At 38.7% G+C, this 27,487-nt stretch overlaps 1 protein-coding gene across 13 annotated transcripts in view; it reads right to left on the minus strand.

Moving 5' to 3' along the window:
* Nucleotides 1–1,545: 1,545 nt before the first annotated feature.
* Bet1l (Bet1 golgi vesicular membrane trafficking protein like) overlaps nucleotides 1,546–27,487 on the minus strand; it is a 73,632-nt gene continuing 47,690 nt past the window's right edge. For 2 of the 13 annotated variants that reach the window (XR_015451378.1, XR_015451367.1), the window contains exons 4-8: nucleotides 20,716–20,793; nucleotides 15,421–15,541; nucleotides 4,513–4,613; nucleotides 3,020–3,406; nucleotides 1,546–2,296 (exon numbers count right to left, since the gene is read on the minus strand). Coding sequence is in view for 1 of the 13 variants with exons in the window: in XM_087211431.1 (XP_087067557.1) it covers nucleotides 15,512–15,541; nucleotides 20,716–20,793 (108 nt within the window). In the remaining 12 variants the exon portion in view is untranslated. Of the gene's footprint in view, nucleotides 2,332–3,019; nucleotides 3,407–4,512; nucleotides 4,614–14,790; nucleotides 15,542–20,715; nucleotides 20,794–27,487 lie in introns of those variants that run through there. The other 11 variants (XR_015451374.1, XR_015451377.1, XR_015451376.1 and 8 more) reach the window with 11 other exon arrangements.

Consider the following 27,487-nt stretch of genomic DNA (forward strand, 5'->3'; position numbering starts at 1 on the left):
TTTCTCTACAATGCCTAGTTTTGTTGTTGTTGTTGTTCTTGTTTTTTTTTTTAAGCAAAAAATTTATTAGTACATTTCAGGTAAACATAACGATAGCATTCATCACAGGGAATTTGTACCTGTTCATGATGTATCTTTCTTCTTTTTTCCCCATGTCTCCTCCCCTCCCTCTACCTCTCTCCTTCTCCTTTAATTTACAAAAGCTTTGTTTCCCATTTTTCTTCTATTTTCCTTTCTTTCTTCTTTCCTCTCCCCCTCCCCTCCCTCTTTTGTTCCCCTTACAATGGCCAGTTAAAGGCACACTTTCGACCTGGATTCAGTAGCACCTGATTCTACACCCTGATAGGAATGAGCCCCTAACCTCACACTTGCCAAATAAAGGAGACTACCTCAGAGTTTCACTATCACAATGAAAATCACATCTGAAAATAAGGTCTCTGATGTGTGAATGTGGGGTCAGCTCAGAACTCGACAGTCACAGTGACCTTCCCGGCATAAGAATCCAGTACATGACAACATCTCATTAGGCTATTACCCTTATGCTAGCCACTCTGGATATTGAAGATTGGATGGGTGCCAATGGGCTGTAATTTATACTTTTGTTTTTTTCCTTGGTTTGTTCAAGGTTTTTTCAACACACTTTCATTCAAGTGATCACTTCCATTAACTTGAAAGAACCTACAGAAAACTGTCATTTAGCTCTCATCTTGCTCTTCCATGTCACTGACTTCTTTCTGCCCCTCACCCAGAAACAGAAAGGCATCCTTCAACTATGGTGTCAATATAGTCCTTAATTCTATATAAATTGTATTCTCTGGCATGTCCAAATGTGTAATAGAGCCATCTGTAAATTTTTTCAATGAGTACTGTTTGTGTTATAACACCACCATGTCTACATCCAACCATGATGCAAAGGATCCCTGAAATTGTACAGGTTCAATATTCATTTCTGTCTCATACAAAATGCAGTATTGCATTCACTAGATATTTTCATCATGTCTCTCATTTCATCCATTAGTACTTGTAACAAAACCTCAGTAACAAGTGTCAAGGACATCCTCATCACTCATCCCTGTATATGAAGATCTGAGTTCCTGTGATGTGGTGAATGCCCACATTAGCACTATAGAGAGATCAGTCCGTGTTCTACTTTACAAACTTATTTTGCTTGCTGTGATGTATTCACCCATCTATGGACTCTTGTCATAGACTTCTGATTTGGTATAATGTCTCATTTGCACTTATACAACTCCAAATTCCCTATGTCACTTCATCATTTCAGCATCCACTTATGTTATCTAGATACTTTCAGGCTTCCATGATAAAGCCTTGTAAGAGAGTGTTGTCTGTCTTCAGTGATACATGCAAACCTTCCAAGGACAATATTTCAGAGATGGACTCAGTGAAAATTACATGAATCTCTTCTCCACCAGTAGCAATACAAGCATATTACATCTATTACATTCCAGAAAAGAGCAATGACATTTGATGTATCCTTGTAATATTAAGGTGATAATATTTGTTGAAAACATGTATCAACCAGAAGTGGGGGAATATAATAAAACCTAACACAGTCATAAAATGAATTGCTGAAAATGAGATGTCACTAGTGAGTGACTATCATCCCAGACCAATACACTAGCCAAGACCTTAACATCTGAGCACCTAGTTAGGAACTTGCCAGGATTATAGAAGATCAAACAGCCTTCACTGGACTATGACCATTTTATCATTTATCTTGTTATTAGGGTGACTGCAACAACCATCTTTTCTGGATTACTGTGTTCTCTTGAAGGGCATCTGAAAAAAATACAAAGCCAGTTTGGCATAGAAGGTGCTGTGTCAGAACATGAGCCCACTCCCTTTTTAATGTCCATTGCTAAAGGACAGCTAAACTCCTCAGGATACTTGGATTCACCAAACAAAAACAGTATTGTCAGAGAGCCCATATTTTGTCATCTCCACACCCTGGAAATTAACCTATGCTTACTGCAGTCCTAGAGTTCCATGATAATTTCAATTAACCAGTTCATAATCACCCCCTCAGCAGTCCTTGCTAAAACACCAATTTTCCCTATGGCATATAAAGGATAAACTCATATTTACTAGAACTGTGAAGGACAAAATTATTTCTTATAGGAGCAGTGACCACTAACTCTAGTAATAGTCAGGACACCCTCATCCCTTTCCTCTATAGATGAAGATCTAGTTTAGGGTACCTCAGCACTTACCTCATAACCCTCTATGGACATTACTCACTCCCATGGGTAGGATAATCACAGTGTCTTCAGAGGAACTTGAAAATCAAATCATGAAAAATGATTTTGGAACCTATGTCATTCAAGGAAGACATTGACACTTTCCCTTGGTCATGGCGTTCAACATGACAAATCATATTCTTATCACAATTACATGGCTAAAGCTGAACACTGAGGTAAAAGCCTACTAAGAAATACCATCTTGTTTGGAAGAAACACTAGCAAAATTCCCATGGTCAATACTAGGGGATAGGAAATATGGTCAATGACCTGCATCCCTATACAATAACCTATCACAATCTCTACATAAGTCCATAGTACAATGTCATATTTACAAAAAGCATTACTGACAAATCATATTTTGAACTGTGTTCTAAGCAGAGGTTACCACAGGAGTTCAAAAGCATCATTCATGATATAAATACCAAAAAATAAGAAATGCCTCTAATGATTTAAAGTCCACAAACCTGTACACTAGGATAAAACTTAATGGAATACCTGCCAAAAAGCCAGGGTAACATTGTGTTAGATATCCCATCCACTTTACCAAGAAATCTGAAGGTTATCTGTTGGCATCTTGGTAGGGACAATTTCTTAATTACCAGGTTAGTCATAACATTTCATAAATTACCACTCTTAAGTTCAATCACTATAATTTAATAAATGTTGGAATCTTAGACAACACTTTGAGATGTGTGTTTAGGATGCATCATCTTTCTCCTGAGGGGAGAAAAAAAGGAAAACTTTAAAATTTTTTTCACCTCCATCATCAGGGAAACCAACTGAAGTACTTAGATCTTTAGAACTTCAAGGTCAGAGATGTTGTTCTTCACACCATTTTCTCTTGGCTGGCTACCTGTAGAAAAAATTATGGTCAATACTGTGATGTGGATCAGTTGAATAACTTACATGGATCCCTGCATATGCCTCCACACTTCCTAGGATTAAATTCAGAGTTTATCAAAACTTTATATAATAAGCTACTTGTTACTAGCAGTGGTAAACAGAATCATTCCTTTACTAAATATGTACAGGAAACATGCTAAAATAAATGTAAGAACCCCACACTTACAATATCCCTCTTGATCATCATGGCCATGGGTTCAACAAATTGTCACTGTTGGTCATCATGAGACTTACCACCGTATCTGCATGGAAATGTAAAAACATGGGTGACAAGTATATGTATGGTAAGACTTTTCTACTGGGACCCTTCAAATAACTTTCTTTATTGTCATTATTGCAAGATTTCATTTCTACATGGACTCATCAACTCTACTTGTATTCTTGATAATTTTAGGATGAACATCATTGTTCCAAACCTCATTATCTCATGACTGCTAATATTTAACTTGTTAACTACCATGATGCATAAATGCTTAATAATAACCTGAGTACATGAAAGTCATTTGAAATTCCCAGGGTAAATTCTCTCTAAATGTAAGATAATGCAATAATATGGTTTCTAGAATATGAAATACTGTATTCTTTATCTACATACTTACATTTTTTAAATCATATGATAAAAATTGTAGGGAAACCAACATCACTGACCCAGATATTTGATGATCTAATGGTCGGTCTGGCATGTGCTGTACATGAAAATATTTACTCTAATACAGAAATATCTCCTGATAATGAACTTTTTAAATTCACTGTTAACCCTTGACAGGAATCAAGACACAACCTACCAGGAACTGTTGAATAGCTTCTATTACATCCATGATCACAGGACTCTACCTGGATTCTTGTGGTTCTCCAAGGTCAAGGATAATGTCAGATAAGACAACATTTCTTCGTGGAATATCTGCCTAGTTCCTATGATTACTATAGTTGGGAATATGTGATAAATACTTGGATATGTGCAACCTCCTTACAGGGCTACACATCCTCTCTGAAATACAGAAAAGAAACTGCATGGTTTCAAGTGTTCCTAAGGATGTTATTATTCCTCACCTGAATACTGGCAAAGAAATCATGATGGCAAGTGGTAGTGAAACCATAACCACTTGCCTCATGTGATCTGAAGATCAGGTGGTCTGTGCTTTAGTTTTGGTCTACATCAGCATTTGTTTGCATAAAAGCAATGTCTGCCATTAAAGGCTGATGTTAGATTAACTGTGATCTCATGATACAAATCTGCAAAGGCTTTAGAAAATACATCTTTAAGAATACTTGAGAAGGTAAAACCAGTAAGATTGCCAAGCTGTGCTGTGGTCTGGGCCTACATCAGAATCTACATGAAACCACCTACCTACATGGTGTGCTGACCAACAGTTGAAAGGGTTACTATAAGGTCTTGACAGAAATCTAAAAATCCCAATGTTTGGTGCACATCTCATTGCATGTCTATACCTGCAAATAAAGAAAAATCCATGTTTCCTGTTACAAATTTATTTTTTACCTATAAATATACTGTTCTAGTCAGTGTTTCCAAGGAAACAGATTTACCACAGGATATACAAATTTATAGGACTGTCTTACAATATTCTCCCAAAAAGTCAAACCCAGAAAAGTGCAATAGATCTTTCCACATAATATTCCACATGAGTCCAGCCAGAGGCCTACAGCCCTCAGCAATGTCTCATGCAAGTTCATATCAAGAATCTGCACCAAAAGGCCCAAGGGCCAGTGGTAGAAGCTCAAAAGTCTATGCCAGCAGGGTGAACAATCTGTGCCAGAACACTGAGGGATCTGCACTGGAACCAGGGAGTGACACTCAAGACAAAGGCAAAAACCAGCAACCCCCCACCCACTGAGGGAGCAACAGCAAGAAAAGCCATTGAGTTCCAGTTCCAACAAAGCTTCTCCTGGGAAATCAGCAGCCAGCATTCCTCCCCTCCTATCCTCCTTTTATGCAGTTCTGGCAACAATCCTTAGGTGGGTCACCCACATGCGGAATCACCTTCAGTTAAGCTGAGTATTCCCACTTAAGCTGGCCATTATTTCATCTGCACACATACCAAAAACAATTCCAGTAGAAGAATTTCAACAGTATCATTAACTACCTTGATGTCTGGAAACAAGATCTTTAATGAGAAATGTAACAGCAGCTCATCTCTGTGCACTTGGAAAGAGCTTGATGGGAGAGCAAAAGACTTGAGAACACAAGTTCCAGTGTCACAGTTCTAATTTCATGGTTTCTCAGTGTTAGTCAAGGGTGTTATCTATCCTTCCTTATCACTTGCCTGCATACCTGGAAAGCTCCATTAATAAACATGTATGTACACAGTGATGTCTTGACCGGAACCTAAGTAGATCCATGTGATAAATACATTTAAGGACACAGTCTGTTCTATCAAGATACCAACAAATAACCTTGGTCCACTTTCATCATTAGGGAACCGTTAACACTCTTTGGATCCCATCAAAACTTCAGTACCAGCAACATTCTCAGAGTCATCATATTCTCTTCACATAACACCTTCAATGATTAAATGGCCAATACTGTGGGAAAAATAGGATATCTTACCAAGACACATATAGTTATTAGTAGGATTATTACTAAAGTCATTATATTTAAACTCTAAATGCTAAGGAATAAAAAAACAGCATTATTTCCCAACTGACAATTTTTTTCCTACCTGACACACAAAAAGCATGATAACACAAATATCACCTTGATTGCCTAGGTATCTGAAAATCAAATGGTCCATATATTTTTAAAGCCCACATCGTCACTCAAAAACCAGCAAAATCTCCATGAAAAATCACTGAGAAGCCTCACCAGCCCCAACCTGTGACTTTCCCCTCATCTTTATAAAATATGAACACTCTCATGTAGGGAACAGGAGAAGGGGACATTACCAGAACCTCTGCAGTAAGTCCTAGTCACCTGTGAGCCATGGCAGCACACAGAGAATTACAGGAAAGGTAGACAAATGAGACTGAGAAGAAGCTGAGCTTTGGGTCTGATCAGTGCTGCTCTGGGTGGCAAAGACAAAAACCGTCTAGCTTCCAGCACCTTTTATTCAGTACATGGGGAAACAAATGTAACAAGTGAAAAATAGAGTTCAGTACTTCACATTGGGATAAACAAGGTGTAACAAAAAGCTGGGGGGGCAGTGGAAATCTAAGAACAATGAGGAATTATGCAGATGAAGATTTGGTTCCTCCCTGGCATCTCTCACAGGTGTGGTCTTGTCCTGCAGATTGCAGCATGGGGGTGGGGGGGATCACTGAGGTCTCAGTTGTGACCAGAGGCCAAAATGCAATTATGTCTGGAATGTCCTAGCTGGGCTGTAGGCCAGAGAACTAGGCCTACTCAAATGATTTTTCCCTAGTATTATGTAGCATTTCTCCCAACACTCTCAGACAGTTATGATGCCCCTAACAATCCTTTGTCTCCTGTTTACAGGCAGCAAATGCTACAGTCAGTCCTTAGGCCCTAATGAGATCTGATTAGTGCATGCCTCTGCTACTCAGTGTTATGCAGCCCTGGAATTGACCATTATGGGGGTATTTGCACTAAAGAAGTTAATAGATTCCACACTTGGGGCATTTCTTTTGAGAGAACCAGTTATTAAGCATTTACCAGAATATGCTGGTGCGCAAAGTAATAAATGAACAGGGAGAAGCACTATGAATGCTGACAACTCAATCTTTTTGTTTCTCATGAACTTCTTGCAACTTTTGTAGATGAAAGAATGTCAGTTTGCTCCACATATGCATTAAAATACACTATTTTTCTAAACTGTTATATATTTTATGAAAAGAGATGTTAGATACTTTTATTACAAATTTCTTAATATAATATTAATGCTGGTTAGGAACTTACAAATCTTGTCAAAAGTTTATAAATGTGCTTACAAAGATAGGTATTAAATAATTCTTATTATATAATTGTTCAAAAAGATTTACATAAGTGTATATATATATATTACTAGACCTAGCATAGAAATCAGATACATAAATTTATAACATAGGTATAAATTTATAAAATCACTGATACAGGTTTGAACACACACACACACACACACACACACAACCTTCATCCATTCATCCTAGTGATAGTCTTATTACTAGTGGGTCTCTAGGGCTCAGACTTACTAAAATGTTTCTGATTTAAATCCAAAGAGCTGAAAACTCATAAGTTGGGTTGGAGATGCTTACAAGCCAGAAAAAGTCATGTTCTAGAATACATTAAGAGTAATAGGAATGCACAGAACGTATGAGAAACCCATTCACCAGCTGAAAAGGCCTCTGAGATTGGACAGAGTGGAAACAAAAAGGCCAATTCAAATCACAAAGCCAAATCTCACTAAAAGGTCTTTCTTTTGAAGACTGCATTTAACTGACCAGTAACCTAGCAAGTAGTAAATTTTTAGAATGCAGTTTAGCTGAAAAGCTGGTTTTATGGAGGAGTCAGTGGCCACTGGAAGTAATCAATGTGCCTGTCCCCATGGGCCATGGCCTAAGTACATATGGATTTCAGACCCCTGCTTCTAGTTGCATACTGGTCATGCCTCCTGATTAGCTCTGACACACAAAGAGCTCTGAAATTATCTTTCCTGTTCTGACTATACAAAAACAGCTGAACAAACTAAAAATCAGCAACTTTAATTAGATCTGTAAGAGCACTGAGGTCACATCACAAACTGCCACAGCAAAAACCAGACAGACATGCAAATATAGAGAATCACAGTTTACCAGGACCAGAGACATATGGAGATAGAAACTGTTAGGAAAAAATAAACAGCAACTGATGAACTGCTGAAAGCTGACTTCAGACTAACTCCAGAGTTAAAATCCACTGTACCCAGTTTTAGGGAGCCTCCTATACTGGTGTGGGTTTGGCCTTCAGAAGACCCACCAGGGGTGAGTAAAATATGAGAGACAATCTTCTCTTCTGTGAGCAGTGAAGAACAGAATTAACCACTTTGAAATAAGCCCAGACAGTTCTACTTTCTCTAATGAGATTGTGCTCAAGGGAAGCTACTTTGCTACAGCCTTATCTGATGAAGAGGAAGAGCAACTAGACAGTGTTAGTCATTCTAGATTTTCTGTCTTGCATAAGAGGAAAAGAAAGTTGAGAAAAGTTACTGATGGCTGCAACTCGGGAACTCAAGTCCATTAAAAAACTGATATATAATTTTAAGGTGGAATGTTTCCCTTCCTCAAAATCTTATCCCTACACTGACAGAGCTCCTATATAAAAACAGTGGGTTACAAATGAGACACCTAAGAGAGACATTCTATTTAAGAAGAGGTTCTTAGGAGACTTGGAGACAGCATGGAAGTGGAAAACAATGGGAAATTAGAGAAAAATGGAATCTTTGGTGCACAGTTATAATAAACCTTAAATAGGAAACACCCAGGTCCTGGCCAGACTAATATCATCTTTATACTGATAGCCTGACTGACTCAGTGCCCAACAACAAAATTTTGGATATACTAAAGGCAGGAAGAACATGCGATCTGAAGAAACAGAATGAGCATCAGTACTGGATTCAGATATAACACAGATTTTGAAATTGTCAGATAAGAAGCTTACAACAACTATGATTGATATATTAAAGGTTTTATGGTATGCTAAAGAATTTATTTGGTCTTTGATCTCATTCCCGGCAAAGAATTTCAAAATCCCTTGGAACTTCCTGAGTTATGGGCATGTTTGTGTTACTGTTGATCTTAATGAAATGACTCACAGTAGATGCCTAATTAGCTTCAGGATCAGGGCTGGTCACTAGAGAGACCAAACTCATGATTAGAAAGCTGGAATCCTGGGCCAGTCTGACCTCCATGAAGGAGAAAGCACTGAAGATTGAACTCAGTCACATGCCCAGTGGTTTACACAGTCATGCCTGTGTGATGACAGCCCATACGAAAACTCTGGACACCGAGTGGAGCATCCCAAATGATGAACACACTGCAGTGCACAGCCAATGCTACATCCAGATTCCATAGAAATGATACAAGAGCACTGAATCCCGGGCCTTCCAGAACTTTTCCTGTGTGTTTCCTTCATAATAAAACTGTATCTGTAAGAACAGCATTTTCCGGAAGCTGCACTTTTGAGCCTGGCGGTAGAACCACTGAGCTAAATCCCCAGCAGTACAGCATTTTTAATGTGTTCTGTGAACCATTAGAGTGAATTATCAAAATTGGAATGGTTGTTGGGACTTCAAAATTTATAGCTTGTCAGTCAGAAGCATAGGAAATATGGGGACTACACTTGCTGCTGGCATCTAGAGTAAGAGGCAGTTTTATGGAGGGCTAAACGATTAAATTGTGAATTACAGATGGTGCCAGAATCAAACTGCAATGAGTAGAATTGAATAAGAGCAAGAAACAATGGAAAAAGTAGAAAACATTTAAGAACACATGTGGAACAGAAGAATTACAGTGAGTATGCTACAGAGAAATTTGTATATCATTGTTTATTGTGGCATAAATTCAAACTAGCCAAGATATGGAATCAGGCTAGATGAAAACAGATAAATGGCTGAAGAAAATATGATATGTACAAACAATGGAGTGTTATTCAGCAATAGAAGAAACAAAATTAAGTCATTTATGGTAAATGGATGGAAATAAAGACCATCACTATAAGTGAAATAAGCCAGACTGAGAAAGATAAGTACATGGATTTTTTACAAAAAGTACATGAAAGCAGGAGGGACACTACTTGACCAGAGAAAGGGAATAAAGAAGAGGAAGAAGTAGGTGTGAGGCAGGGTAATAGGGGGCTAGATATGATCAAAATATGTTATAGGCCTGTATGAAAATCCCACAAAGAAAACCAGCGTTTTTTAAAACAACGGTACCCCAAAATTAATACCTATAAAAAAGAAGAGTTCAATAACATAACCAATAAGAAATGGAAACTCTAACAAAGAATCAAAAGGAAATGTGAGATACAAAAAAACATTGTGGCAGAAATGAAGAATGCCTTGAAGGATGATCAGGTTAGAAATGACTGGGGAAAAGATCAATGAGCTGGATGATAAGTCAACAGAAACTCCCTAGGCTGAAAGACAAAGAGAAAACAAAAGAACAAAAAAAAACATCACAGAACATTCAAGGATTGTGGGACAATTACAAAAGGCATAACATGTCCATAATGGGAACTCTAGAAGAAGAGAGGAACATACAAAATAACTGAAGCAATAGTAGCTCAGAATTTTCTAAAATGAAGTTCACACACCAAATCTCAGGTTCAAGAACCTTTACAGCAATAAGGAAGGAAAATACAGAAAAAATTGTAAGTACACATATCAAATTCAAGGTGTAAAAATCAAAAACAAAGAAAATCTTGTAAAAAGGAGGGAGATAAGACCTTACCTACGGAAAGACAAAGTTAAGAATTACACCAGCGTTCTCAGAAATCATGTAAGCAAGAAGAGAATGCAGGAAAATATGTAAGGTGTTGGAATAAATAACCCATCCGTACAATCCTAAAATTCTTTGTACACCAAACTTTATTTCTGACATAAAGAAAAATGTCTTTTTCAAATAACAACTGAAGAAATGTAATGCCAACAGATATGCTAGACAAGAAACGTTCCCATAAGTTCTTTAGAGATAGAAATCAAATATGACAAGAGAGAGACCAAGGAAGCAGAAAGGGAAGAAGGAATTGAGGAAGGTAGGAAGGGAGACAGGAGAGAGGGAGGAAAAATGGTGAGGAGAGGAGGAGAGGAGGAGGGGAAGGGAGAAAGAAAGGGCATTGGAGAGGAATAAAGAAAGGTAAAATAGAACATTTTATTCTTAATCTATTAGATAACTGCTCAAAGTACTAGTAGCAACAATATATTGGGTGTATATAATTTATGAAGGAGTGGAATCAGTGACAGCAACAGTGGCAGGGATGGTGAAACTTTTATAGCTTTCAGTGATACAAACAGCCTGCTGCAGCACAAGTGCCATAGGTTTGCCACCACTGGCATAGGGAGTAGTAGCATGGGGGAATTGAGAATGCTCCGCTCTAAGGTACCTATGTTAGCAGAGAAGCAGTATACTGTTATTCGAAACTAACAACTTAGACTTGGTGGTCTTAGATAAGCTGGAAATATATATTGCACACTCTATGACAAGCACTAACTTTTTTTTTAATTTTTATTTATTTAATTTTTCTTTTGGGTACTGGGGATTGAACTCTGGTCCCTGCACTTGCGCAGCAGGCGGCAAAACCACTGAGCTAAATCCTTGTCCCACACTCACATTTTTAAAAGGTATAATTGATATGCTAAGAGAAGAGAGAAAATGTGTTCATTAAAGAAACAAGGCAAGGAAAATGACAGAAGGACTGCTCCCTAGAATATATAAAGAACTGAAAAAGATCTGACCCCCCAGATTCAGAGACCCAATTCAAACATGGGCACCTGAAGGGAACAGACATGTCTCAAAGAAGTAAAAGCAGCAAAGCAATATGTGAAAAACTGTTCAACATCACTCATCATTCAAGAGGTGCAGGTGAAAACAACACTGAGATTCCACCTCACCCCACAAAGAATGGCAGCTATCAAGAAATCATCCAATCACAAATGCTGGCAGGGTTGTGGGGAGAAAGGAGCCCTTCTCCATTGCTGGTGGGAGTGTAGACTGGTGCAACCACTGTGGAAGTCAGTACAGGGATACCTCAAAGCACTAGGGCTAGAGGTCCCATTTGACCCAGATATTCCCCTGCTGGGTATCTTCCCCAAAGAATTAAAAGAATCATGCCACAGTGAAACATGTGTCCCCATGTTCCTAGCGGCACAGTTTGTAATAGCTAAGGCTTGGAAGCAGCCCGAGTGCCCATCAACTGGAACCTGGATAAAGAAAAGGTGGGGTTTTTTAACCAAATGGAGTACTACTCAGCCATAAAGAACGAAAAACTAGAGTCATTTCTAGCTAAATGGATGTATATCAAGGCCATGCTCTTAAGTGAAATAAATAGGACAGGACACACATGTGTAAATACCAAATCGTTTCACTAGTGTGAGAAACTGAGAGTGTAAACAGGGGTTAAAATGAATAATTGATCATTTGAAATGGGAAAAAAGGTCCAACGACGAAGGGGTGAAGGGAGGGGAATGGGAAAGATAAAGAGGGAAAGGAAAAACTATGAGACAAGAAAAAATGAATGGAAATGATGTCTATGGAACCAGGGAAGGGTGGAGGGGTTGAAGGGCACACAGGTAATGGGGAAAAACAAAATAAGAACCAAGATACATCATGTACCAGGTACAAACACCCAATGATAAATGGAAATGAATTGTATACCTACAGTGTACCAAGAAAAGAACTTAAAATTTAAAAATTAACAAAGAAACAGAAGAAAAACGCGGGAAGATTTTTAAAGAAATGAAAAACTGTCATGACTAGAAAACACAAGCATGGTAGAGATTAACTGAGCTAGATCAATGATTATTGTTAATCTGAATTACCTAAATATATCGATTTAAACGTAAAGGCTGTCAGAGTATACTTTTGAAAAAAATTCAAGTATAGCTTTTCTATTCTACATAATTCCATTTTACATGAGTAAAAGCGGAAGGATAGAAAAAGATGATATACCATGGCAACACAACCAAATGAAATCTGAACTAGCAATATCAATTTCAGACAAAGCAGACTTCAAGAAAGATTCAGGGATAAAGAATTGTACTAGATAATGATAAATGGAGTCAGCTCTCCAAGAAGGCATAGTAAATCTTAACATACATGCACCTGAACAACTGATTATCAAAATATGTGGGGACAAAAGACCGTTAGAGCTACCAGAAGAAATAGACACATACATTATTATAGTTGGAAACTTCAACACTCTTCAATCAGTAATTGATAGATGCAGCTGAAAGAAAAACTGGAAGTGCATAGTTAAATGAAAGGCCACCATCAATTCATTGGACATTACTGACGTTTAATAAATACTTCATCCAACAAAGCAGAACAGATTCTCTTGAAGCTCACAGGGAACATTTCCTAAGACAGACCCCATTCTAGGCCACAGGACGGATGTTAACAAACCATAGTTTGTTCTTGTACTACAGTGAAATTAAGCTCGATATCAAGAATAGAAACATAGCTAGAAAATTCCCAAAATATTTAGACTGTAACACACTTCCAAATAACATTCATCAGGAGAGTCTCAAGAAACTTTAAACTATTTTAAAGTAAATGATGAGAACGCAAATTATCAAAATATGTTGAAGGCAGCAAAACCAGTGCATAGAGGAAAATTGATAACATTGAAAGCATAGTATTAGAAAAAAAGATACAGTAATCTAAGCTTCCCCTCTAGGAAGCTACACAAATGAGAGCAATATAAAATGAATGCAAGGGCCGGGGATTTAGCTCAGTGGTTCCACCACCTGCCTCAAAAGTGCAAGGTCCCAAGTTCGATCCCCAGTACCAAAATAAAGAAAGAAATGCAATGAATGCAAACGAAAAAAAAAAAAACAATAACAATTATTGCATACATCAATACAATTGAAAAATTTAAAAAATTTTAAATATTGCTAAACCCAGAATATGGTTCTTTGAAGATCAATGAAATCGATAAATCCTAACCAGGCTAATCAAGACAAAGAGAGAAAGAGGTCAATTACTAATATCACAAACAAGAGAGGACATCAATACTGAGCTCATTGAAATGAAGAAGATAAGTAAGAGTATTCTGAACAACTCTATGCTGTCAGAGACCAGAGAAGCGAGGCCTAACTGGCCTCTCTGAGCACAAAGGAGAAAGGCTACACTCAGGGTGACTCCATGTTGCAGGTTCCAGGGAAAAGCCAGAACACCTAAGATTAAGTCATTTACCGGAGTATGTACTAGTGGATATTGGAAAGCAGATGAACCTTGTGCTACTTTGATTGCTTGTACCAGTGTTTCGGTGAATGAATCCAAGATGAGCCAGGTGCTGGGGCTCCTAAGAGGCAAGAACCCCCTGGCTGCCCAATGTTAAACTGATTCACGTCTCTTTGTCATTCATCCTTGCTTGCCCCCAGGTCAAGAAGAACAAAGTACCAGGTCTAGGTCCCAGTAGAAGGCTTGAAATGGCCAGTGGGGTGGGTCAGCTACACTATGTCACAAATTTGATCATTTAAATGAAATGGACCAATTCCCTGCAAGATACAATCTACAAAATATATAGGAGAAACAAAACGCCAGAAACTAGAAACAACCAAAGGATATCAATAAGTGAGCGGATGAACAACCTTCAGTACATACATACAATGGAATATCATGAAGCAATGAAAAAAGCAATAACAACCTCAAAAGAGGGGCTGGTATGTAGTGTAGTGGTACCCTGCTTGCCTAATATGTCCAAGGCCTTGGTTTCAATCTCCAGGACTGAATATCAGCAACAAAACAAAAGGAAATATACATGCAAAGAAGCCAGGTGTGGTGGCACATGCTGTTAACTTCAGGTACTTAGAAGGATGCGGCAAGAAGACCACATCTTCGAGACCAGCTTGGGTAACTTGGTGAGATCAGATCTCAAAATAAAATTGAAAAGGGTTAAGAATGAAGTTCAGTGCTTCCTGTATTCAACTTCCGGGGGGGGGGAAGATGCATGGAGAAGCCTTCCGTACATATTCCTAATTGAAAGTATTTGGCCTAAAAATCTTCCCTACTGTATTACTCCAACTGTATGACATCTGGAAAAGGCAAAATTACAGGCACTTGGGCTAGGGAGTGAGCTTAGAGCTCAGTGGTAGAGCACTGCCTACCATGCTGGAGGACCCGTGTTCAATTCCTTGCAGTGCAAGGACAAATATATAGATGTAGATGTAGATATAGATATAGGTATACACTAGAAAGCATCAGGTGTCACCAGGTTATTAAGTTATTACGTTTGGAGGCGAATGGGAGGGGAGGTGTAAATATATGAAGAACAGGGAAGTTTCAGTGTAAAGAAATTATTCCATACAATACTATTAGGATGGATATATAACATTATGCATTTGTCAAAATTCATAGAATTACACAACACAGAGTGAACCTTAATGTAAACTACAGTCTTTACTTAATAAAACATATAAAAGTGTTGGTTCCTTAACTGTATCAAATGTACCACACTAATGCAAGATGTTAATATTAAGGGAAACTGTGGAGAAGAAAATCTATGGGAACCCTGTACTATTGACTCAAATTTCTGTAAAACTAAATTCTAAAAACCAGTCTATTAATTTAACAAAAATAGCTATCACTTTTAGATACCTTCTAAACCTACCTGCAGTAGGTAGATTTTCCTTCTTCAGTCTTCCTTATCACCCTGAGGACACAGGAAGGGAACACTACATGTTCCCTTTCATTCACGGATTTTAGTTTTGTTGTTTTTGTTTTCTCCTCTCCTGGAATGACAGGTAAGCTTCATTCATTTTCTGCAGTCATTATTGGCAACCACTATCTCTTCCTGTTCCCAGCCTGAACATAGTCTTGGCTAATTACTACCATAATCTTTAATTAGTTGTTGTTTGGCACAATGAATGATCACTCTTTCCTAAGCCTGAACTGTTTCCGACACATTCCATAGTAGAGTTATAACTGTCTGAAGTGTCTGCTTGGATCTTGATCATTTTTTAGGGCAAATGATCAATATTTGTTCTTATAGAAGTACTATTTTGTCCCTAACCTACTTCTTTAAAAATGAAATGTTTATGGATATTTTCCTTCTTGCACATTTCTTCACACTGGAAACTCTCAGAACTCTTGAAAATATGGATGCTTCTCCCAGTTTTATGCTCTAGAGCACAGGTTAGCCAACTTTGCTTGTAAAGGGCCTGATAATAAGTACTTCTGGTTTTGCCAACTTCTATCACAAATGACGCACTGTGTCTTTCTATTGTGAGAGCCATCCACAGGAGTTTACACAAAGGAGTCAAATTGAGCCTCAATAGCCCTAAACAGTAAGCTACTCTAAACCTGCTGCCTCTGAACTTCTTTCTCTCCCTGTCTCACTTTACCTACCAGTGTTTTGTGGGTCACTTCCTACATAAACTGCCCTGGGATCTGGTATCTCAGGGTCAGTAACCCAAACTTAAGGTAACTGCAAGAGAAAGATGAAACCTGCATTAACGTGGTGAATATATTTGAAACTAATATGGATGGTGAAAGAAATTGTGAACACAAAATGAGAAGACAGATGTAAGAGTACTGAGAAAAGATAAAGCACTCCACACATATAAGGTGAGAACATTTATATTATGGTTGTCATTAGAGTCTGAACCAGAAAATTGCTGTATAAAACACTGCCAATTCAAAGCTACTCTTAATTAGGAAGGCAAGCAGTCATATGAACAATATGAAACAGATGATTGAAAAATAACAGCATCAAAGTACTATAGAAAATTTAAGCTGCATGTTTCATATCTTTTTATAGATTTTTCTGTAAAATAAAGTCTGTAGAATAACAATGTCTCCATATAAGTTGGCCGGATAAAAAAAGATAACATTTGCAATAGTGTTTTTGACCTATTTGAAAGTGAGAAAAACATTATAGAAAGAGCTGACTTTTCTTTTAAACATAACCTATCCTAATTTCCTTCCTGTTTTCCCAAACACAATGAAACTCATTAAATTGGTGTCTATTCATGTTCACAGTTTTATGATTTTCACCCCACATCCATGGCCCTATAAGCAATATACACTGTAAGTTTTGTGATTTTAAAATTTACATAAATATGGTCATGCTGTTCAAATTATTCCGTAACTTGCTGTGATCACACAACATTACCACTGAGACCCATCCATGCTGATATATGTTAATTGAGTATACACACGTCTTTGGAGAGATCCTCCCTCTTCTATAGGATAAGTTATTTTGTGTGTCCTTTCATAAAATACATCAGGGATTCTCAAGTGGAGCAATTTTGGCCAGGGCAGTGTCTGGAGCCATTTGGGGGATGTGACACTGCCATCTAATGGGTAGAGGCCAGCAAAGCTGCTAAGCTTCCCACAGTGCACAGGACTGCTCCCACATCGAAGAAGCGTCTGGTCCAAAATGTTAACAGTGCCGAGAAAAATCCATGGTATAAATAGAAACCATCTATTCTACATTCCTGAAGAACTCCTGAAAATGGGGAAGTAACCCAAATAGACCATTCAAGCTGAGATAGTACACATTCTGCCTGATGGATCATCAGAACTGTGTCTTCCATGCACTAGAGAATGTTTGCTTCTTACACATGGATTTTCAACTGTTTTATGGATAACCATTATTGCTTATTTTGGGGGGTTGTGTTTATGGGCATGTGTACTGTGTATTATGTGAGGAGACAATACCCACAAATTGGATCCTTTGTATTCTTCATATTGATAGGAAAATATAAGGAGAATTAAACTAGATTTAAGGTAGCAAAGAGTAACCATATTTTAGGATCTCATACATGGTGTTAAAAGATAATTTTTAAATGATAAAATCATGACTCTCCTATACAAAAATAAACATTTGTTAAAGATTTTACTCTGCTCATTAATTTGAAAAATGTTAAGGGATTAACCAGTTTAAAAGAGAATCCAAAGAATAGACACAAGGGCCAGGGATTTAGCTCAGTGGTTTTGCTGCCTGCTGCACAAGCGCAAGGACTCAAGTTTGATCCCTGGTACCAAAAAAAAACCAAAAAACAAAGAATAGACACAAATACAGTGGACTCTTGATTTACAAACTCAATCGGTTTCCAAGGACTGGTTGTAACTCAAGTTGGTTGTAAGTCAATATAGCTGAGCTCTGAATATTTACCTGGGTGCACACTATAGATAACAAAAGGCAGACTTAGGTCCATTAACCTAATTAAGCCGAGTTGTTCGTATGTCAGGCCAGTCGTACCTTGAGGGTCCAATGTATAGGGGAAGAACAGTGAAATGAATGTGCAAATTGAGACAAGATTGGCTTTTCCATCATAGGAGAGACTGAACTTCTCTCCTCTGTCAGACAGGAAGTAATTTGGTGTTTATAAACAATAAGTGCTTTGCATTTCTATCTATTATCAATCATTTACAAAGTTGTAAAACAGCTCTCAAAGAACAAGATAACCCAATAGGGAGTATGACTTCTTTTCCTGTAAAGGCATACATTTAAGAATGTATAGCCCAAACTTCAGAATATATACAACCTACTATTGTGATTATCTTGTGTAAGCTGTGAAGCAAATACAGGATTTCCACTACCCCCAAGAGTATGGATGTTTCTTTTGTCAGTCATCATGGGAAGAACACATTCCAGGGCAGTAAAACAATGCCAGGCCCATGTTGAGACAGTTTGGAGAACTTCCTTCTCTAAGATGGGAAAAATTGGACCTCAGTCCCAAAGTAGGGAGGTACCCAGAGTCGCCTGTCTCTTGCCTCCCTGATCTGCCTCCCTACCATAGGATGGATGTGGGAATGAGGCAGGGTTTCATAGTTTCAGTTTGGATGTGTCAGTTCTAAACCTATCTAATTCTCCTGACTGTTGTAAATTATTCTGTTTCAAGTTTCTTTTCCTTGATTTTCAAGATAAAGTGGATGATTTTAGCACATTTTAGATATGAGGAATTTGGAGAAGGAATGACCTTGCTTGGAGACCATAATAGGATGAATCATCAGTGGTCATCAGGGGAAGACAGTGATATCCAGCAGCATTACTGCCCAGAAGAAAGACGAAAAGGCAGGGGTCAAAAGTGACTGGGCCTGAATATTCATTAGGCACTAACCTGGGGACATCAGAAACAGGGAAATAATTTGAGGAAGGACAGTTTTCTGCAGTTTTGCTGATTTGAGCTTACATCATGGAAGCTGGGCTCGAATCTGAAGTATGCCTTTTGCTGTCAAAGATTATTAAAGTCTGAGACTCATGTTACTGGTTGTGGGAACATTTTATAAACCAGAAAGATTGAAAATGCAATGATAAAGGTGATACGATAAATGGGTGCTTTTCTTCAGTTGTAAAATTCAGTTCCTAATTCTGTCTAGAAATGGTGAACAAACTCATATTGAATAGGTAACAAGACAATCAACAGCAAGAAAAAAATCAAGATCGCGATGATCTAGTCTTCCAGAGGATTTAATCACCTGCCATTGGAATTACTATGCTTAAGACACCTTCTGCAGAATTCTTTGCATAAGCCTATTAGAGACAGTTCATGAAATGTGCTTCTCATTTTGTGCCACCTATTCAGATATAGGTTTGGCTTTATACTCATAAGTCCAAGACCACGGAAATTCACTCTCTTATTTGATTTAGTAAGAATTAGTATACTAAGCCTAAATTTTACACTTCTCAGCCTAAATGTCAAGGACAACTGTAGGTACATGATTAGCCCCCAGATGGAATTTGCATCAGAAAGGCAGCATGCCTGATAGAAAGGTCTGGAACCTTGGTCTTAAATTGCACCCTGGCACCTACTAATTGAAAAATCTTGAATAATTTGAATCTCAATGGGTTTTTATTTAATTTATTAAAATGAAGGGTTTAACCAGATGATTCTTTTTTTTCTTTTTTTTTTTTTTTTTTTTGGTACTGGAGATCAAACTTGGGACCTTGTGCTTGCATGGCAGACAGTGGAACCACTGAGCTAAATCCCTGGTCCCTAACCAGATGATTCTTAGTGGTTCATCTAGTTAAAGTTTCTTTGATTTTATAAAGCAGTTGTCCAGAATTCTTCCAGTTTTGCATGTGGCAGAGGAACAGATGTAACATATGGAAAGATAAGAGCCAAGAACTCTGACTTTTTCTCCACAAAGTTACTGACTAAACCTCAAAGTGTTTGTGTCTGATTTTTTAAATGACTTCAAATTTTGTCTTTTGTTCTCTTTACATCCATAGCTTTTTCACATACAGAGTAAACTAGTTAAATTAAGTCAAATAATAATAAGGAAATAATTGACATCTATTAAAACTATTAAAAATCAGGAAAATACATATGTTGGAAAAGCTATAGAAAAACTGCAGCACACACCCATGCTGATGTTACTGGCAAAACAGTTTAAGGAGAAATTTTGAATATACTTATCAAGTATCATAAACTTGTTTGACTTAGGAAACCCCCTAGTCCAAATTTATATTTAGGATTGCTCTATTTCTCCAATTCTAAGTTTCAACTTTAGAATTTAATATCAATTCAATAATTTTTAAAAAGGAAAAACCAAATATACTAAAATATTACTTGATACACAATAAAAGAATATGTATACCTTGGAATAAAAGAAGTATGAAAATTTTAAAGGAGAAAAATCCATATACAAAAATATACTCAAAGCAGACTTAGCTTTTGTTTCTTTGTTTGTTTTTTCTTTTTGGTACCGGTGATCGAAATTTGGGCCTTGTGCTTGCGTAGCAGGTGGCAAAACCACTGAGCTAAATCCCTGGCCCAAATTAACCTGGGAAGTTGGATTGGTTTTGTTTTGTTTTGTTTTGGTACCAGGGATCGAACTCGGGTCCTTGTGCTTGCACAGCAGGTGGCAAAACCACTGAGCTAAATTCCAGGCCCTCTTTGCTTTGTTTTTTTCAGATAGGATCTTGTGATGTAATCTAAAATGGCCTGATACTTACTATGTCGCTCAGACTGGCACTGCACTCTCCAAAATCCTCCGGTCTCAGCCTCTTGATTCTAGGATTATAGGCACCCCTCTGTGTGGCATAGAGCAGAGTTATTTATAATTTCAAAAAATAGCACTGGCATCTAGTAATAAGAAAATGATTAAATAAAACATGTAATATACAAATACAGTGGATGTAACACAGCTCTTAAAAATTCTACAAAAAAGTGAAAAAGGAGGCATAGTTCCAAATTATTGTTACAAAATCTGTAAAATGTATAAGTGCATAAAATATAGTTTTATCAACTTAGCAATATGTTCATATGGATAAAAATATTAAAAGATTTCAAACAAATGAGAAATTATGTCACTGAGATACTGGAATTGCATATATGTGTGTATTTTTAAATGTCTTTCATATAGTTAAAATGTTTCAATCACAAGTAAAAGTTCTTAGAAACACTCATGTTTGTATTATACATATTTGAAGTGTACAACATGATGTTTTCACATATAGTCCACAAAAAAAAGTATACACACTCCAGAAAAAAAAATAAATATTTTAATACTCAATTTATTGAGACATCATGAGATTAATGTAAGTTACCTTTGGCCTCTACCATTACAAGAGGTGCTCAAAGTGGTGTCTGTGCACTTCCAGACATTTATTAGTATGGAAAACTGCTGGTTTTTAATGTTTGTAGTGCTTTTAAAACATTGAAAATAATCGTTTTGGACTTACATCCTAATTTCAATGTTATTCTCACCATCAGGACTTCTACCATGCACTGCTACTTCAAAAATTTTTATTAATCTTTCAGATATTTGTAGTGCATCTAGGAGTTAATTTTATCAGAGGGAGGGAGTTTCTTATCTCTTGTATCATTAATTGAGGCTTTCATACATGACTTGGTAATTATTGGTTTCCCCTTAAAAATATTACACACTATTACACACACATGCACAGTGAGAGTCTTGTAAGTTCTCTACCCTGTGACACTCAACCAAAGCCTTATATAATTTTTCCTTTTTAATGTTTTTATTCTTTCTGAGAATTTTTGACATTTTTTACCATTGATTTTTTTTTTTTGGTACCAAGCATTGAACTCAGGACCTTGCGCTTGTCAGGCAGGTGCGGCACCGTTGCGCTAACCCCTGGCCCCTACCTTCAAAATTTAAAACATTGGTTGCTTATACCCTGGTCCTGGATAGATTTGTCAGTTTTACTTTGGCTAGGGCTAGGTCTTTTCAAACCGACCATTGAATGTTTTCCCTCAACTTTAGAAAAACTTCCGTTTGTTCTGGAATCTTTTAAACATGCCAATAACCCATACACTGGATGTCTACTCTGTGGCTCTACCTGCTTTTTCTAAGGCTGCTAGGACATAGTCTTGGGGAAAACCTCCCCCGCTCTGAGTCTGAACCTGTGGAAAGCTGTACCACCAGGAGAGAGCTTGACCATGGCGCTGCGGGCCAGGCCCCTTCCCTCCCTTCCAACCTACAGCCGAACCAAAGGAACGAACGGAAACGTGAGGAGGCAAAGCCCGCAAAGCTTGTTCAGTACAGAGGGGTCTGGAGGACTGGGCCTCAATCACATTTTTTACATACGTCAGTTTTAGAAACCTCTCCCAGGACTGAGACTCCACCGCCGCAGTCCAGCGCTGCAGCCGCACGGGAAGGTACTGCTAACGGTCGCCAAGTGCGCGCCAGTTGGGAAGTGCCCGGAGGTTCTTAAAACGCATGCCCATTGTGGCGCAGGTACCAAAGAGTGCGCATGTGCAGGAAGTAGTACTGAAGGAGGCGCAAATAAATGCCTTGATATCAATGCCTAGAGTCCTACAAGTTCAACTAGGCTGTAAGAGAACTTCAATAGTGGGGTTTTTTCTATGGCAGTTTATCTGCCTGACCCAAGACCCCACCCAGGACCACACACTGCAATTTGCTATCGTTTCATTTTTCATTTTTCTTTATTAAGTTTTATTAGTACATTATTGCAGTACATAATGATTGAATTCCTCGTGGGGAGTTGGTACATGTACATAACACATCTTCATTCTTTTTCCATTCCTTTCCCTTCATCCTTTTTCTCTTCCATTCATCTCTTGGTCCCCTTCCCTTTTGCAAAAGATCTAGCTCTCTGATTTTTATTTTATTTTCCTCTTATTTATATTTTGGGTTTCTTATATAAGAGAAACCATGTCATATTTAAGCTTGTATGTCTGATTTATTTCACTTAACATTATGGTCTCAAGGTGCATCTATTTTCCTACAAATTTCCTACCAAGTTTCCTTCAAGATAATCCTTATATATGACATAGTAATAATACACCACTTGTGTAAAGACCATATTTCCTATATCCATTCATGCCTTGATGGACATAAAGGCTGCTTAGAAGATTTCTCTCTTATGAGTTGTGCTGCCATAATCAGTTTTTCAGTTTGTCTTTAATGACATACACATTTTGAGGTTGTTCTGTAGCATTTGGGATCCAACCCAGAGCTTCATGCTAGGCCAGTGCTCTACCACTGAGCTAAATCCCTAGGTCTGGAATTGACATCTTTTAAGAAGACAGGGTGGTTGTTTTGTATAATGTGTCCATCTATTCTGTGTTATCTCCTGTTATCTCAGAATCAGGTTATGAATTGGTGGTAGAAGTTCATACGTGATGAGGTTTGCATCCCTGTGGCTGTGTTGTCTCAGAAGGCATGTCATAGGACTTGGTGTTGACTAATCTTTTGGTAGAGGTGGTGTCTTCCAGTTTTCTCTACTATAAAGATACCTTTTCTCCCATTGCAGTTAAGGGCCTTTTTCCTTTTTTGGTTCCTGTTCCCCATGGAATCTCCATAGGGTCTTTTATTACAGCATGTCAAATATCAATCTCTTTAACTTTACCCCTGCCTTGCTCTTATTAAATTCCCTCTCCCAGTTGGCAGTCTTACTACCCACCCAGAGCCTCCAGCGAGAAACCACAGGGGTCTTTAATTTTTCCTTGTCCATATGTAGCCAAGAGGTCCTAGAGATTATCAGAAACATCTCCCAAATCAGACACCTTTTCTACTCTAATGATTTAACAGGCTAATGGGACTGTATTGGGTGATGATTTAGGCAACATATTGTCTTAGGAACAGGATGGGATGTGTACATTTATGCCCAGGGACAGTTGGAACCCTGTAACAGACACTTTTTGTCATGCACAGTTGTAGGAACACCCCAGCTTATTTTGGGAGAACACCTCCACCTTCAACCCAAGACCTCCAATCTGTACTTTCTGGAGTGGATTTTTTCAGATTAAACTAAATAAGGACAGTCATTTCCATGGTTATACAGGTTGGTTATGAATAAATCATTTACAAAAGGCCAATCAGAACAAATGTGAAGAATGTTATATGAAATGATGGAAATGCGAGTCTTCTCATCTTGGGAAATCATCTGAGAGCTGCTACGGCCTGAGGGAAGGCTGGAATAGATAAGAGAAGGTATGCCTAACAACCCAGAAGTGGAGCCAGGTCTGAGGAAGGAAAACAACACAGTGAATGCTGGAAGGTTTTAATCCTTCCTGAAGTCAGATGTCAGAAATGAACAAACAAACCAGCATATGCATCCTATTCAAGTGGAATAAATTTTAAAGTGATTTTTTAATAATGTCACCCATTATTCATTCTTCTGTTATGGCCAAATTTGGGACCCATAACATTTAACAATATTTCAGGGTAAAAGTAATAAATAAATTTAAAAGCCTTAAGTAACGAAAAGTTGGTTTGTTTGTTCATTTCTGACATCTGACTTCAGGATGGTTTAAAAAACTTCCAGCATTCACTATGTTGTTCTCCTTCCTCAGACCTGGATCCACTTCTGGGTTCTTAGGTATACCTTCTCCTATCTATTCCAGGCTTCCCTCGGGCTGTAGCAGCTCTCCGATTATTTCCCAAGATGAGAAGGCTCTCATTTACATCATTTCAAATAACATTCTTCACGTTTGTTCTGATTGGGTTTGTGTAAAGGATTTATTCATAACCAACCTGTATAACCATGGAAATGACTATCCTTATTGGGTTTAATCCAAACAAAATCCACTCCCAAAAGTACACATTGGAGGTCTTGGGTTGAAGGTGGAAGTGTTCTCCCAAAATAAACCTCGATGTTCCTACAACTATGCATGACACAAAGTGTCTGTTACAGGGTTCCAACTGTCCCTGGCCATAAATGTACACATCCCATCCTCTTCCTAAGACATTATGTTGCCTCAATCCTCACCCAATACAGTCCCAGCTTCCATTCTTTGTTGCATTTCTAATTCAAACATTTAGGTGTGAAACACATGTCACTTACACACATCCTTGACATCCATACCTGATTCAGTCTGAGATCACCTAAGCTGAAATAGCCCTGATAGCCACACTATTCTTGATTATCACTATTAAATGCTTATGTGAAATTCATATCTACTGTTGATGCAGGTACAAGTGACCAAAAGAGAAATGAGGAAAGAGACACAGTTCAGAAACCCATCTGTGCACTCATTCCACAGTTATAAATACTTCAAGGACCAAACTAATACTACAAACAGAACAGGGTATTGGGGCAAAACATGAAAATAAAGACTCATCATCAGTCCTAAACTCCCATTCTGTGCCTCATAATGTGCATTACTGAAAAGAAAATTGTCTTCAATAAATTGTAAGGTTTTATGCTCTAAATATTTCATAGATTTCTTATAACAATTCTAGATCACTTATCAGAAATTGCATTCTTTTATGGAAACTACAGGTTATGGATTCTATCTGGATGTCACCCTCAAGCCCCTTGCACCCAGAGGTGAGGGCTTCCAGAGGGTGACTGGGTGATGGGGGTGCTATGCCAGGCTTGGTGTCAGGATGTGGGCCTGGTTGGAAGAGGTGGGTCAGCGCGGGCGTGACCTGGGAGGGTGTATCTTGCTCCCTGGCCCACACTTTACCATGTGCCTCCTGGCCACCACCAGGCAAGCAGCATTTCTATCAATGTGCACTTCTGACATGCCATCCTGCCATCCTGGAACTAGCTAACTATGAACTGAAATGTGAGCTGAAACAAACCTCTCTTCCCCTAATGTGTAATGTTGAGTATTGTGTTCAGGGACAAGAAAGTGGGTGATACAGATGTTGGTACAAGAAGTCTGGTCACTGCAGCGACTGTACCTCACCAGGTGGTTCAGAGGCCTGTGGATGTGGTCCATGGCAGTTTGGAAAGGTTTGGAGATGCCAGCTGGAGAAGCAGCCCTAGACTGCTCTAATCTGAGCTTGATGGAAGATTCTGGTCTGAGCTCAGAAGACCAGAGTGCAGATAGATTGCAGATGAGAAAGGTCAGACTTAGGAGGTTTCAGTTGAGAAGAAGGATGCCAGTGTGGGACTGTGTGATTCAAAAGTTAATTACTCCCCTAGGTTCTGTTGTAAATTTGATGGTTGGAGTGTGTTTGCCTTGGGACAATGGACAATCAGTAATAGGGTGAGATTACTCAGCCATCTGTTTGCCCTAAATCCAAATGTCCCGGGGCCCAGTATGTATAGGACAGTCTGTAAACAGGGTGGTCATAACTGTTAGTCAGGATGTCTGCTGACCATCAGCATGTGACAGTGAGCCACTAACCTTTGTTCTTTTTTTTCTGTGAATCCACATGTTAAACCCCCCCTTAACCCCCTGTAAAACAACCTCGGACTCTGAGCCAGGTGCCTCTCTGAGCTATTTTGCCAGGTGCCTCTCTGAGCTATTTTGCTTCGGGAGTGCCATCTGGCCAGACTAATAAAGGTCTGTTTTCCCAACATGGCCGGTGTGTTCCTTCCCGGGTGGTCCTCACTGTAGTCAGCTCCTTGGAGTGTTTGGTAAGGCCTTGGTCTTACATTCTGGAGGCACCGCTGGGATCCCCGGGTGTGCTCCACTTCAGCTCCTTGGAGCATTTGGTAAGGCCCTTGGCCTTACATTCTGGAGGCACCGCTGGGATCCCTGGGTGTGCTTCACTATAGTCAACTCCTCAGAGCATTTGGTAAGGCCCTCAGTCTTACACCAGCGGCAGTTGGATCCAGGCCATGTGTTGTGCTCCATCAGAAAATATGACTGTATTGTGTTCATGTCCTGAGATTTGTGTGAGACTGATACTAAGGGTGGAAGAATCATTCATCTGATGGAGAAAATATCAAGGTAGCCTAAATATCAGGCTGTAGCATGGATGCTGCTTGCTACTTTGAGCCAGGTTTGTGCTGAAAATGAGAAGCAAAAGCCCATTTAAAAACTTTTCAGTTTCCCCCCAAAAGAAAGGCATGTAAAGATGGAGGAATGGACAGCCTGGTGGATCAAAGATTAGCATTAAAAAGAATCCAAGTACTTTACAATAGGACAATGGAAAAGATGCCCTGAAGACATATAAGGAGCCCACAAGGCCCAACCTTTCCAAGGCTTACAGTTGCAAAAGGGAAAGACTTTGTTTTGAGAGGAGAGCCCCAGGGCACCCTGCTTGAGAAGGGCCACCTGGGAAGGTTCCCTGGGATTCATTCAGTTCACAGTGCTCAGCCATCCAGGCCCATGGATACTTCTGCAGCCATGATGCACAAAGGCCTAAGGACTGCTTGGAGCCAGTGGTAGAACTTTGTGTCATCTACAGGGTGCTGTTTTCACAGGTATGCAGAATGCACGAGTTGAGTCAGGAAGGCTTCCACCCAAATTTCAAAAGAAGGCCTGGCAGGCCAGGCTGGGTGTCCCTGAGAGGGCAGTTCATGCAGCTGTGAGAATTAAGCCAAAGGTGCACTGGAGAAC

The sequence above is a fragment of the Heterocephalus glaber genome, unplaced genomic scaffold (genome assembly GCF_053883595.1).
Source record: "Heterocephalus glaber isolate CG9 unplaced genomic scaffold, H.glaber_assembly_v1.0 deba00001428, whole genome shotgun sequence".
Lineage (NCBI taxonomy): Eukaryota > Metazoa > Chordata > Mammalia > Rodentia > Bathyergidae > Heterocephalus > Heterocephalus glaber.